The sequence below is a fragment of the Saimiri boliviensis genome, chromosome 5, assembly GCF_048565385.1.
Source record: "Saimiri boliviensis isolate mSaiBol1 chromosome 5, mSaiBol1.pri, whole genome shotgun sequence".
In the NCBI taxonomy this organism is placed as follows: Eukaryota; Metazoa; Chordata; class Mammalia; order Primates; family Cebidae; genus Saimiri; species Saimiri boliviensis.
The window spans coordinates 145259654-145272321 of NC_133453.1; the positions used below are offsets into that span (position 1 = coordinate 145259654).

The following is a 12668-nucleotide window of genomic DNA, read 5'->3' on the forward strand; positions in this document are numbered from 1 at the left end:
TCATTTTATAGTTCTCTTAAACAGCACTGTTCTAGATCTTTATTATTGAATAATGCCTCCATCTTTTGGTGGATAATGGAAATGCACTAAAAAAAGCAGTACTTTTTCAAATATTAATTGTATGAAAAATTGAGTGGTGTGAGTTTCATTTATTCATATGAAATGTTTTTGAAGACTAATCACCTTTAAAGTTATATCACAGGACAAAAAGGTGTAATTAGCAATGGAGTAAGCAAATTAGCCAAAGATAAAAATACTCATAGGAGTTTTGTGTTATATATGGAGCAAGGGCCCTGCTTGTAAAGCCAGTGACAATTCAGCCCCGAACTCCTTGGCGCAAGCAATTCTCCCACCTCAGCCTCTTAAATAGCTAGGACTACAGGTTCAAGCCACAGTACCTGGCTACGTTCTACATTTTTTTTTTTTTTACAGAGTGTGGAGCTTGCTATGTTGCCCAGCTGGTTTCAAACTCCTGGGCTCAAGTAGTCCTCTTGCCTTGGCTTCCTGAAGTGCTGGAATTACAGACGTGAACCATTATGCCTGTCTTTTCTTAAGTATTAAATTCTTAAATATGTTGCGTAGATCAGTACATAGTCAACATTTATATTTGATCAAACTATATGAAATTGTTAACATTCAGCTGTTTGAACTAAAGAATTCTCATTTCATTTAGTTCAACCCAGTATTATATCTTTTTCCCAATTATTTGTGTGTATTTTTTTTTTATGTAATCAACTTTGTTGATATACTGTGGTTTCATTGACTCTTACTTTAAAAGACTTCTACTGATTATATGAATGTTTAAACTTTTTTTTTTTGATTAGGACTTGAGTTCATCTGAAACCAGTTTATTTTTGCCATTGTTATACATAGGCATCTAATTTTTCTACGTTTGTGGACAGTTGTCCAAACACTATTTGTTAAATGTTACGTTTCTTCTCCAACAGTTTTGGAATACTGCTTTCATAATAAACTTTGCCATTGTAGATATATTTCTTCATTTTCGATTTTATTACATTAATCTGTTTAGTTTTTTTATGGTAATGCTACTGTGGTTTTAATTACTAGTTTTTTATAATATTTTGGTAACAGCAGGTTGTCATTGTTTTTGAAGTTGTGTTGCCTCTTACATTGTTCTCTTACAGATGATTTCCAGAATTATTCTTATGCTCTTAATTTTTTATTTTAATGACATATAGTCACCGGAGCAGAGATGAAGAGAGAATTTCTAAACCTGGGGCAGTCTCAACTCCTGTAAAGCATGCCGATGATCACACACCTAAAATAGTAGAAGAAGTTACAGTTGAAAGAAATGAGAAACAAACACCTTCTCTTCCAGGTAAGCATAACAAAACACTAAGTTCAAGAAACATTTGCAATTAGAATAAAGTAGTCGTTAGGGTTTACAGAAGATTTTAAACATGCAGTTACTATTATTCCCATCTGTGAGTTTTTCTGCATATGACTTCCAGCATTTTTCTTATGAGTAATATGTTGGTACAAATCAGTAGCCTTTCGTGAATGTTTTTACTTTCTAGATAATAAATATTTACCGTTAACAACTTCGTGCAATTAATAGAATTGTTTTCCCAACACTGCTGTTGAGAGAGAAACATGAGATTGGCTTCAAAAATTTAAAAACTAAAGTTATTTTGCTTTTTTGAAAGTATTTTCATTAACATTTTATTGAGTATACTTTTATTTATTCATTCTCTTTGGGTTTTTTAGAGACAGAGTCTCACTCTCTCACCTAGCTGGTGTGATCAGCTCACTGTAACCTCAGACCTCTTGGGCTCTAGCTGTGTTTCCACCTGATCCTCCCTACTACAGGTGTGCGCCACCACACCTGGCTGTTGTGGGCTTTCTGGTTGTTTTTTTTTTTTTTTTTTTTTGGAGAGATGGAGTGTTGCTCAAGTTGGCCTCCAACTCCTGGCCTCAAATAGTCCTCCCACCTTGTCTTCCTAGAGTGTTGGGATTACAGGTGCAAGCCACGCATCCGACCCAAGTATCCTTTTAAAGCTGCCTGTGAAGACAAAACATAAGAATCTGCAAGGTTCTAAGATCGGTTGCCTAGAATGCCTGGAGATTTTGTTTCTGATGTCTCACGTCCTTTTCTCAGATCTTCTGTCTTGCTCTGCTTGCTGAGTGGTTATTTAAAAACAAATTTTATCATTATGAGGAAAGTTAGCTACTTTGGCAGTCTTAAATATAGGGATTCTCTCATCTCACATTTATTTTTTGTTACTTGTCCCTAGAGAACAGATTTTTCAAATTCTGATTGCTGGAATTATGGAAAACACTGGTGACCATGTAAGATACCTACTTGTTATAAAGACTTCAGAATTTATTACTATAAAATATACTCTCTAATATATATGGTAGATATCTTCCTGTTCAGGTTCTCTGAACTTTATGATTCATATATATAGAGAGAGGAAGAGTGAGAGAGAAAAATCTTTTTATTTGGTTATTTTACTGGTTGCTTACATTTTTCCATGTTTTTCTAAAGTGAAACATACTCAATTAATTTTTTTTTTTCTTAGATCCAAAGCCTGTGTATGCTCAAGTTGGGCAACCAGATGTGGATTTACCTGTTAGTCCATCTGATGGTGTCCTACCTAATTCAACTCACGAAGATGGGATTCTTCGGTAATACAGTTTTAAAGTTGTATTGTTTTCTTTGTTCATTTTTAAGCATTGTCGTAAATATGGTTTACAATCAAATTCCTAAAGAGTAGGAATTTGATTGTAAACCATATTTTATATAATTTTTAAGATAGTACATACCACCTAATACTATGATTAGGTTTTTTAACATTCTGTTACTTATATATGATAGTTAGAAATTAGAGAACGAAAGGGACATTTTACATGCTTTCTTTCTCACCATTGTCTCCTGCCTAGTTGTTAAGTTAGAAATTAGAAGAACAAGAAAAGTTTCTATTCAGACATCAGAATTTCCACAGTTTTCTAATGGAGCATTAAAAAAAAAAAAAGTTTCTCAGTCTCAGCACTAGTGGCATTTTGGGCTAGTTGTTTATTTTGAGAGACTGTTTATTTTGAGAGATTGTGGCATGTTTACATTAACAACTCAAAAGTAAGTTTTTGCTATCTTACACCTTTCATTACTTTATATTTTATACTTGGTAGAATTGAGATGTAAATTTTGTAAACAAATTTCAAACCGTCTTTTTCATCAAATTGGTTTTTTGTTTGGTTAGTTTGTTTTAACAAGGTCTTGCTCTGTCACCCAGGCTGGAGTGCAGTGGTGCTATTATTATTATTGCAACCTCTGCCTCTCAGGCTCAAGTGCCACCTCAGCCACCTCAGCCTTGCGAGTAGCTGGGACTAAAGGTGCATGCCACACTAGCCAATTTTTGTATTTTTAGTAGAGACAGGGTTTCTCCATATTGCCAGACTGGTCTCAAATTCCTGGGCTCAAGCAGTCCGCCTACCTCAGCCTCCCAAAGTGCTTTACAGAAAAGAGCCACCACACCCAGCCCAAATTAGTTTTTTATTGCCACTGGTAAAAGGGACATGATGTGAATAATTGAAAATTGGCACATTTCCTCAAGTAGGTTAGATCTAGACCCCCCCCAATCTCATTTGTTTTCATTGCTAAAGAAAATTGCGTTGTTGTCTTAGACCCAGCTAGTTAGAGAGAAATAGTTTCTGAAAGGGATGAGGCTTTCACAAGTTTAAAATGATACAATTTTAATATTAGGTAATTGATAATTAAACTTTTATAAATTTTGAAGGCATAATCCCCTTTTTCCTTTCTCGGAAATTGGTTGAAAACTTTTATAAGTCTTTAAGGTTTATGAAAGTGTAACGGTAAGATTCCAGAGACCTCCTTCCCGGGGAGAGCAAATACCACAGAGGATTTGAGGACATGGGCAGTACTGGCAGCTGCACCAGGAAAGGTTTGGTTTTTCTTGTAAAGCCAATGAATGGATTTGATGGGGAAGTTAGTGCGTCTGTTTTGCTATTGCAAGTAGTTAATATAATGCAGGCAGGACAAAGTATAAAATGTCAGTCCTCCAAGGACATGACACGGTTGGTGAGATTGCATCTGAAACTCTCTTCTAACAGTGGTTTTCAAAATTCAGATTTTACTAAAGGGTGGAGACTGTGCTCAACTGTTTTTGCTGCTTGAAGCACATTAGATTGGTCAGGGTTAGACGAGGATTTCCAAAGACCTAGAGTCTTTTGGTGTTTTGTTTGTTGGTTTTTTAAAGAGAGAGGGCCTCACTGTCTTCAAGGCTGGAAGTATAATGGTGTGATCATTGCTCACTGTAACCTCAAACTCCTAGACTCAAGGAATCCTCCCACCTCAGCCTTCTGAGGAGCTAGGACTACAAGAACAAGCCACGAAACACAACTAATTTTTTTTTTTTTTTTTGAGATGGAGTTTCGCTCTTGTTACCCAGGCTGGAGTGCAATGGCACGATCTTGGCTCACCGCAACCTCCGCCTCCTGGGTTCAAGCAATTGCTCCTGCCTCAGCCTCCTGAGTAGCTGGGATTACAGGCATGCGCTACCATGCCCAGCTAATTTTTTGTATTTTTAGTAGAGACAGGGTTTCACCATGTTGACTGGGATGGTCTTGATCTCTCGACCTCGTGATCCACCCGCCTCGGCCTCCCAAAGTGCTGGGATTACAGGCTTGAGCCACCGCGCCCGGCCCCCACCCCCTTTTTTTTTTTTTTTTCTAATAGAGACAGGGTCTTGTTTTGATCAGCCTGGTCACAAACTCCTGGACTCAAGCAGTCCTCCTGCTCCAGCCTCCCAAAGTGCTGGGATTATAGGCTTGAGCTACCATATCCAGCTGAGACCCAGAGTCTTAAGGACTTTGAGGCAATGTTTAAAAGAGCTTTTAAGTACAGTGGGTTTAGGAGAGAAGGCTATGAGAATGCTTTTGACCTGGTTGGGAAACTAGAGTACCACTTCAACTGAGGGGCTTGGACCATTTGTAGTAAAGCTGGTAAATAGTTTCATGAAGGGATCAAGGATGCCACCAGCCAGTGAGCTACCTCATCTGATTCTCAGCCTTTTGCTTTTATGACTAGCTGATCTCAGTTCCAGGTAGGTCACCCAATCAGGAGTGAATAAATAGTAAGTTCTGAAAGTGAAGGTGGTCTTTACTTGGCTTGAAAAGACTAGAAATCTCTCCTCCCTCAACACATTCATTCATTTGACTTGTATTTTTTTATCTGTTAGTTTCTATTATATAATGAAATAAGAGTATAGAGATTTTTTCTCTACACTTCTTGTTAGAATAGGCAAAATAGTATATTTTCTTGACCAGGAATGTGAGAGTACTTGTGAATACCTAGGTGGGAAATATAGAGGGTAATTTGTAATTACAGTCTGTTTCTGTTCCCCGTCAGTTCTTTTTTTTTTTAAAAAGATGGGGTTTCACCATGTTGGTCAGGCTGGTCTTGAACTCCTGACCTCCGGTGATCTGCCCGTCTTGGCCTCCAAAGTGCTTGGATTACAGGCGTGAGCCACCATGCCTGGCCCAGTCAGTTCTTATAAGGCATCCTTTAGTATTTGTTTTAAGGAGTGTCACAAGGTTTCAACACTACACTGATGCTAGAAGTGGGTGTTTATTCATTAATTTTTTTTCCATTCAAGGGACTAGAAAGGGACAGAGATTGGATGTGGAGCTAATGTAGAAGGGCTCAATGACTATATGATTTGTATGGTAAAACTCAGAGGGGCAGCAGAGTAATTGAACTACTCTGTGAACTACTGAAAGAGTCCACCAACTGCAAATTTTTAAAAAAATCACTATTGCGTGTAGAAATCACAATGCTTGGAAACTCATTTTGACTCCATTGTGTCAGGAAGATTAGCCAGTTTATACTTCAGTTTCTACCTTTATTTTAAAAAATTGGACTTTTCAGTTATTTAATAGAAATGATACGTGAAATGGGGTGGAAAAAATGAAAGTTTTTTTAGCCATCGGTAATATACCATGTATTCCCAAGACTCCTTGAGAGTTGAGAAAACATTGTTTTACAAAGTAATTTAATTATGTAAAATAGTACTGTATACTAAATTTGAATATTTCAAAATGTTAATCAGAACATAGTTTTATTAAATCTGGTTTTAATTCTAATACTAAATTTTATTTAGTAAGTTAGTGGTATGTGGGAAGTTTTAGAAATGACGGTTCTTTCTTTAATTATGAAAATAGTTTTCACTGTAGTAGTTTGCTATAATGTTTTAAGGTCTTCTTAACTGTTTCAAATGAAATATCTGTTTTAACAGGCCCAGCATGAAATTGGTAAAATTCAGAAAAGGAGATAGTGTGGGTTTGCGGCTGGCTGGTGGAAATGATGTTGGAATATTTGTAGCTGGCGTTCTAGAAGATAGCCCTGCAGCCAAGGAAGGCTTAGAGGAAGGTGATCAAATTCTCAGGGTACGTCAGTCTCGCAACTTCTGTGGGTTGGAAAGTACTTAGATCACCAGAAAAAGGCATCAAACACAACAAGCTTACTATTGTAATTAGATGGTAACCTGTATGCAGCCTCTGTTGAGCCAGTTAAACTTTTGCAGTCAAAATCCATCAGGTCTAGCTTATTCTGGACTTCTCACTTCCCATTCTTGTATCTTGCTCTTGTTTACTGCTATATTATGTGTTGGTAAAGAATGTGACATTTCATTTCCATCACTCGTGTTCATAGAAATACAAGTAAGCGAGTCTTACATCCCGATTATAATAGCTACCAGGTAGTCTTTGGAAGTTCAACTAAACATTCGGATTGGCAAGACTGCCATCCATGGCCCACAGCTTGCTAGCAAGTAACATCCAGTGCTCGTCTCCCAAGTGAGTCATCTTGAAGCAGGCCACACAACTTCTGGAACCCTCTTAACCCCAGATAATGGCTCAGGCACAGGGAGATGGAATTCGTATCAAGGGCAAATGTGTAAGCTGCCCTGGCTTTTAAACGTCATACTCCACAAGAGACAGGATCAGTTACAAAAATCAGGAAAGCCCAGGTTAGATGCAGTCTACTAATGGAGTCTATCTATCGAGTCCTCCCTCCCTTCCCTGTAAACAGCGTCACCTAGTTGACATAGTGCCATCTTTTAATCTGTATCCTTTTTTTTTTTTTTTTTTTTTTTTTGAGACAAAGTCTCACTCCTGTTGCCCAGGGTGAAGTGCAGTGGCGTGGTCTCTGCTCACTGCAGCCTCCGCCTCCTGGGTTCAAGTGACTCTCCTCCTTCACCCTCCCAAGTAGCTGGGATTACAGGCTTGCAACACCACTCCCAGCTAATTTTTGTATTAGTAGAGTGGGGGTTTCACCATGTTAGCCAGGCTGGTCTCGAACCCCTGACCTCAGGCGATCCACCCGCCTCGGCCTCCCAAATTATTGGAATTACAGGCATGAGCCACTGCGCCCAGCCTCTTTTTAAAATATCCACACCTCCATTTGATTTAATAGATTAAACCATATTCCATTTTAATCGGAAGAGATCTGTCCGTTATGAGCTCCTGCGTTTCTTCTGCCTTTCCACCTCACAGTGTCTTTGTCATGCCTCTCTAGCCTGGTCTCTGTATTCAGTCTGCCTCTTGCTGTCGTCCTGGATTCAGCCTCCTGTCTGCTCCAGAATCTTGCCGCTTTGTTCACTTTTTTTTTCTCTCTCCTCTGGTTCTTCATCTGTCCTCTAGTGTCTTACGTGGTCTGTTTTGCTGTTAAACTTGTTGAAGGATGTGGTTGAGGCCCTTGCCTCTTTTCTTTTCAGTTATCGTAGTCACAGTTTTACAGTCTGGCCTCCACCTTTAACCACTACCAAAGCTTAGTTTTCAGTAACCCATCATTGAACCTCAACCCTCATTTTTCCTTTATTTTTTAGCAGTGTTTTGACTGTCTTCATCTTTTTTGAAGTACTTTCTTCCTGAGATTCCATAATACCACCATTCTGGTATTCTGATTTTTTTTTTTTTTTTAATTCTTTTCCTGCCTTCTTTACTGATAACCATTAAAACTTGAGGAATGTTGCTAACTCTGCTTCTTTTGTTACACAGTCTCTCTTTTGTGTTTGGTTGCTTAAGTGAGCAGTTCACAATCAAAATCTTTTCACTCTGAATAATTTCCTGAGCTCTGTCAGCCTGCCACCTGTGGCCATTTTCTCATTGAATCCTCCTCCTTTTAATTTCAAACTTGGCATGTCAAAAAGTCAAGGCGTCATCATGACTTCAGACTTACTTCCATCTGATATTGTGATTCTTTCTGATGATGTTTACATTGCTGTCAATCAAGTTATAGCAAACACATTTAAATACAACATGTATGATAACGTTCACTATACCAAGGAAATCAAAGAGACCTATTTTCTTACCCACCTCTTAATCCTATTTTGAAGTAATTATGGCATACATTTTTTAAATGTTTGGTTTTTTTTTTTTTTTCTTGAGGCAGCATCTCTGTCACTCAGGCTGGAATGCAGTGGTGTGATCACTGCTCACTGCAGCCTTAAACACCTGGGCTCAAACGATCCTCCCCTCAGCCTCCTGAGTAGCTAGGAGACCACAGGCATGCACCACCATGCCTGGCAAACTTTCTTATTTTTCTAGAGACAGGGTTTCACAATGTAGCCCAGGCTGGTCTCAAACTCCTGGGTTCAAGCAATCTACCTACCTTGGCTCCCCCAGAGTACTGGGATTACAGGCATGAGTCACCACGCCTGGCTAAAAAGTGTTTCTTAATACCTTGGTTTGGTTTTGTTTCATAAGAGTAAGTGGTGCATGTCAGTTGTTTTGGTTTCTGTTTGTGCTGTTGTTTTCTTTTTTAATCTGGATAACTTCCAAAAGGTGGAAAGAAGGAAACCTGTCTATAATCCTGCACACAGTCACTGGTAACATTTTGATAAGTTATCATTTTGGCATTAGGAGCTTCTAATAAAAGTAAATACTCGGTTGGCAAACGGAGCCTGCATTGCACAGCTGCCATTACAGTGATGCTACAGTGCAGACTGTCTTTTTAATCCCATTTTCTTTTTATTTTTTTTCAGCAACTTGTAAAAAGTTATCTTTTTTCATCTAAATTGGTTAAATTTTACAGCAGATGATCTTTAATGTCAGGATACACTGTGAATATTTAAATAAATGTATACCTTCAACTCACTTTATTTGCTTTGTTTCTGGTTTTTAAAAATGAGAGTGTAGTATTTTCTACAAAGTAAGATTTTTTTCCTATTAAAGATGTGATATTTTCTGCTGGGTGCAGTGGCTCACGTCTCTACTCCCAGCACTTTGGAGGGCCGAGGCAGGTGGATCACCTGAGGTCAGGAGTTCAAGACCAGCCTGGCCAGCATGGTGAAGCCCTGTCTCCACTAAAAATACAAAAATTAACCTGGAGTGGTGACAGGCATCTGTAGTCCCAGCTACTTGGGAGGCTGAGGTAGGGAATCGCTTGAACCTAGGAGGTGGTGGTTGCAGTGAACCAAGATCGCACCATTGCACTCCAGCCTGGGCGACAGAGCGAGATTCCATCTCAAAAAAAAAAAAAAAAAAAAAAAAGATGTGATATTTTCAAATTAGGTAGACTAAGAATATCTGTGTCCTGTGTGTATTATTTTCATATTCTTAGACAAGAATGGTTTATGAAATCTTATTTTAATAGGTAAACAACGTAGATTTTACAAATATTATAAGAGAAGAAGCTGTCCTTTTCCTGCTTGACCTCCCTAAAGGAGAAGAAGTGACCATATTGGCTCAGAAGAAGAAGGATGGTGAGATGCTGTCAGAAAATGGAGGAGATAAACTCGTAGTTTGAGGACTTACAAAGGGATTTTTTCCATTTTAAAAAATAAGTCACTCAAAGTTGAGTGATGAATGAATTCATTAATCTCAAAGAAACTTAATTTTACATATTCTGAGTCATTTAGGTGCACATAATTTCAGATGATTTTCATTAATTAGCAGAGCACACTAATAGGACTAACCTGTATAATATTCTAATTTAAATAAAATGCCATTCAACCCTTTATAGGTGATAGAAAATTTTGATTTCTTGGCCATTAGAATGATACAAAAGTATGTATCAGCAGCTTTCAAATTTTGTACTGGTATTTCTAAGCAGTACACTCATGTTTATTAGCATTGATTGAAGAGAAAACCCCATTCTGTGTGTGATAAAGTAGATACATTTTTCACTTAGAGCCGGGTTTCTCAGCCTTGACAATGTTGACATTTTGGACCAAATGCTGTTTTAGGAGCTGTCCTTTGTATGGTAAGATGTTCAGGAGCATTCCTAGTCTCTGCCCACTAGATAAGATGCCATGTGCAGACACCCCCTACCCTTTCAGTACACAGATGCGACAGTCAAAACTGTGTCCAGATATTGGCAAATGTCCTCTTGGATGGTAAGGGATGAAATTACCCTCATTTGAGAACTGCCAATTTAAATATGGAAATGTCTACAATGTTTGCAAATAAGTTAGGTGATAGAAATAGAAAACAAGCGTGTGCCTTTGGACAAGTTACTTGATGTATTTTCTGTATCAGTTTCCTCATCTGCAAAATGGAGGTACTAAGAGTTCCAGTTCTTATAGTAATGATGATGAATACATGAAATAAAATACATAATACATTACCTGGCCCATAGTAAGAATTTGTTGGATACTATTATTGATATTATCATAGCATCTTTACATAATGTATTCTCTTTCAGATTGTTATGCCACAAAATATTGATAATGTGTTCGTTTTTATTCCTTTTAGTTTATCGTCGCATTGTAGAATCAGATGTTGGAGATTCTTTCTATATTAGAACCCATTTTGAATATGAAAAGGAATCTCCCTATGGACTCAGTTTTAACAAAGGAGAGGTGTTCCGTGTTGTGGATACCTTGTACAATGGAAAACTGGGCTCTTGGCTTGCCATTCGAATTGGCAAAAATCATAAGGAGGTAGAACGAGGTATCATCCCTAATAAGAACAGGTATGAATGCTTGGATACTTCTCATAGAATGAATCAAGTAAATTATAGATTATTTCAATCCCACTGGGAAATCTTGGTAATTTAAAGAGTTCTTTTTCATTGTATTCGCCATATCTATAACTGACTTAGTTTTACAAACTATTCTTTGTTAAAACCGTTAAGAGTTAGACTACATGCAAACTTCTGTATAATACTGTGCATTTCATTGTGGGTCTTTTTTCATTTTCTGTTTTAAATGCCCTTGTTTTAATTTTCTCCTTTCTTGCGTAGAGCTGAACAGCTAGCCAGCGTACAGTATACACTTCCAAAAACTGCAGGGGGAGACCGTGCTGACTTCTGGAGATTCCGAGGTCTTCGCAGCTCCAAGAGAAATCTTCGAAAAAGCAGAGAGGATTTGTCCGCTCAGCCCGTTCAAACAAAGTTTCCAGCTTATGAAAGAGTGGTTCTTCGAGAAGGTAGTTTATTTTCTACAGACTTAATATCCTTTAATGTCAGTATGTTTAAGAGAGAAAAGATATAAAGTATGCTGTTTTTTGTTTGAATTTCTTTCCAGCTGGATTTCTGAGGCCTGTAACCATTTTTGGACCAATAGCTGATGTTGCCAGAGAAAAGCTGGCAAGAGAAGAACCAGATATTTATCAAATTGCAAGTAAGTAGCCTTAAGACTAACTTAAATGAGGTTGGGAATGTTTCTTTACCAGTTACACCTCTAAAGCGAGTCTAATTCACTCAGTAAACTTTTTGTCAGCGGAAAATTAGCGTTTTGTCCCATTCTTTTAATTTGGTGGAAAACCCCAGCGATCGTGTCCTTGTTCTACTAATTTCTTTAATGAGAAAATTACCATTTATGAAACTCTTGGCTTCATATAAAAACTGCATAAAATCCAGTGTTGTTGAATCCTCACAGTAATGCTCTAAGGTAAGGATTATAATGTCCGTGTTCCAGTCGAGCAGCCTGAGACTTGGATGATCATGGTATGGATCCTTACCAGTCTCTTCAGTATAAACTTCGTAGTGGCCCTCAGTGAATGAGTGACAAGACTCAGCTTTGACCACAACCCTTTCTTGATCCATTCCAATTCTTCTGGTCATTAAACTGACAAATACACAAATAGTTAAAAAAGGTAATAAAACATGGCTAATGCTATCAGCTGTTATTATTGCATACATTTAAAATAAGAGAGTACTGAGTATAAATATTGAGACTGCAGTGGTTTGTATGCCAAATACATTTTGCTTACAGATTCTTTATTACTTTGTTTTTTCAGAGACAGTCTCTTGCCCAGGCTGGAGTGCAGTGGTTAGAGCATTGCTCACTGCAGTCCCACCAAACTCATGGGTTCAAGCAGTCCACCCACCTCAGCCTTCCAAGCAGCTAGGACTACAGGCATGTGCCAACACGCCTGGCTAGTTTTTGAGCGAGAGAAAGAGAGAGAGAGGGAGAGAGAGAGAGAGTGAGTTTATGTACACAAATGACACAAATGGGGTCTCACTATGTTGTCCAGGCTGAACTTGAACTCCTGGGCGCAAGTGATCTCTGTCCTTGGCTTCCTTAAGAGCTGGGATTACAGATGTGAGCCACTGCACCCAGTGTTGTTTTATTTTTAAAGTGTTTGTAATTATATAAGTGCCATTCTGTGTTTGGAAAAGTTGGAAAATTAATTTTTACATACATTATCAACACCCTAAATTTTATTCCATTTTATTTTCTTCC

The 12668-nt window shown here is 38.0% G+C and overlaps 1 protein-coding gene across 6 annotated transcripts in view; it reads left to right on the top strand.

Annotated features, from left to right (window-relative positions):
* The window catches only part of TJP1 (tight junction protein 1), a 242759-nt gene that overhangs the window by 201358 nt on the left and 28733 nt on the right, over positions 1-12668 (top strand). For all 6 annotated transcript variants that reach the window (XM_039479941.2, XM_039479944.2, XM_039479939.2 and 3 more), the window contains 7 exons: positions 1200-1339; positions 2544-2649; positions 6276-6426; positions 9635-9743; positions 10735-10954; positions 11225-11409; positions 11508-11603. In XM_039479941.2, coding sequence (XP_039335875.2) covers positions 1200-1339; positions 2544-2649; positions 6276-6426; positions 9635-9743; positions 10735-10954; positions 11225-11409; positions 11508-11603 — 1007 coding nt within the window. The remainder of the gene's footprint in view (positions 1-1199; positions 1340-2543; positions 2650-6275; positions 6427-9634; positions 9744-10734; positions 10955-11224; positions 11410-11507; positions 11604-12668) is intronic.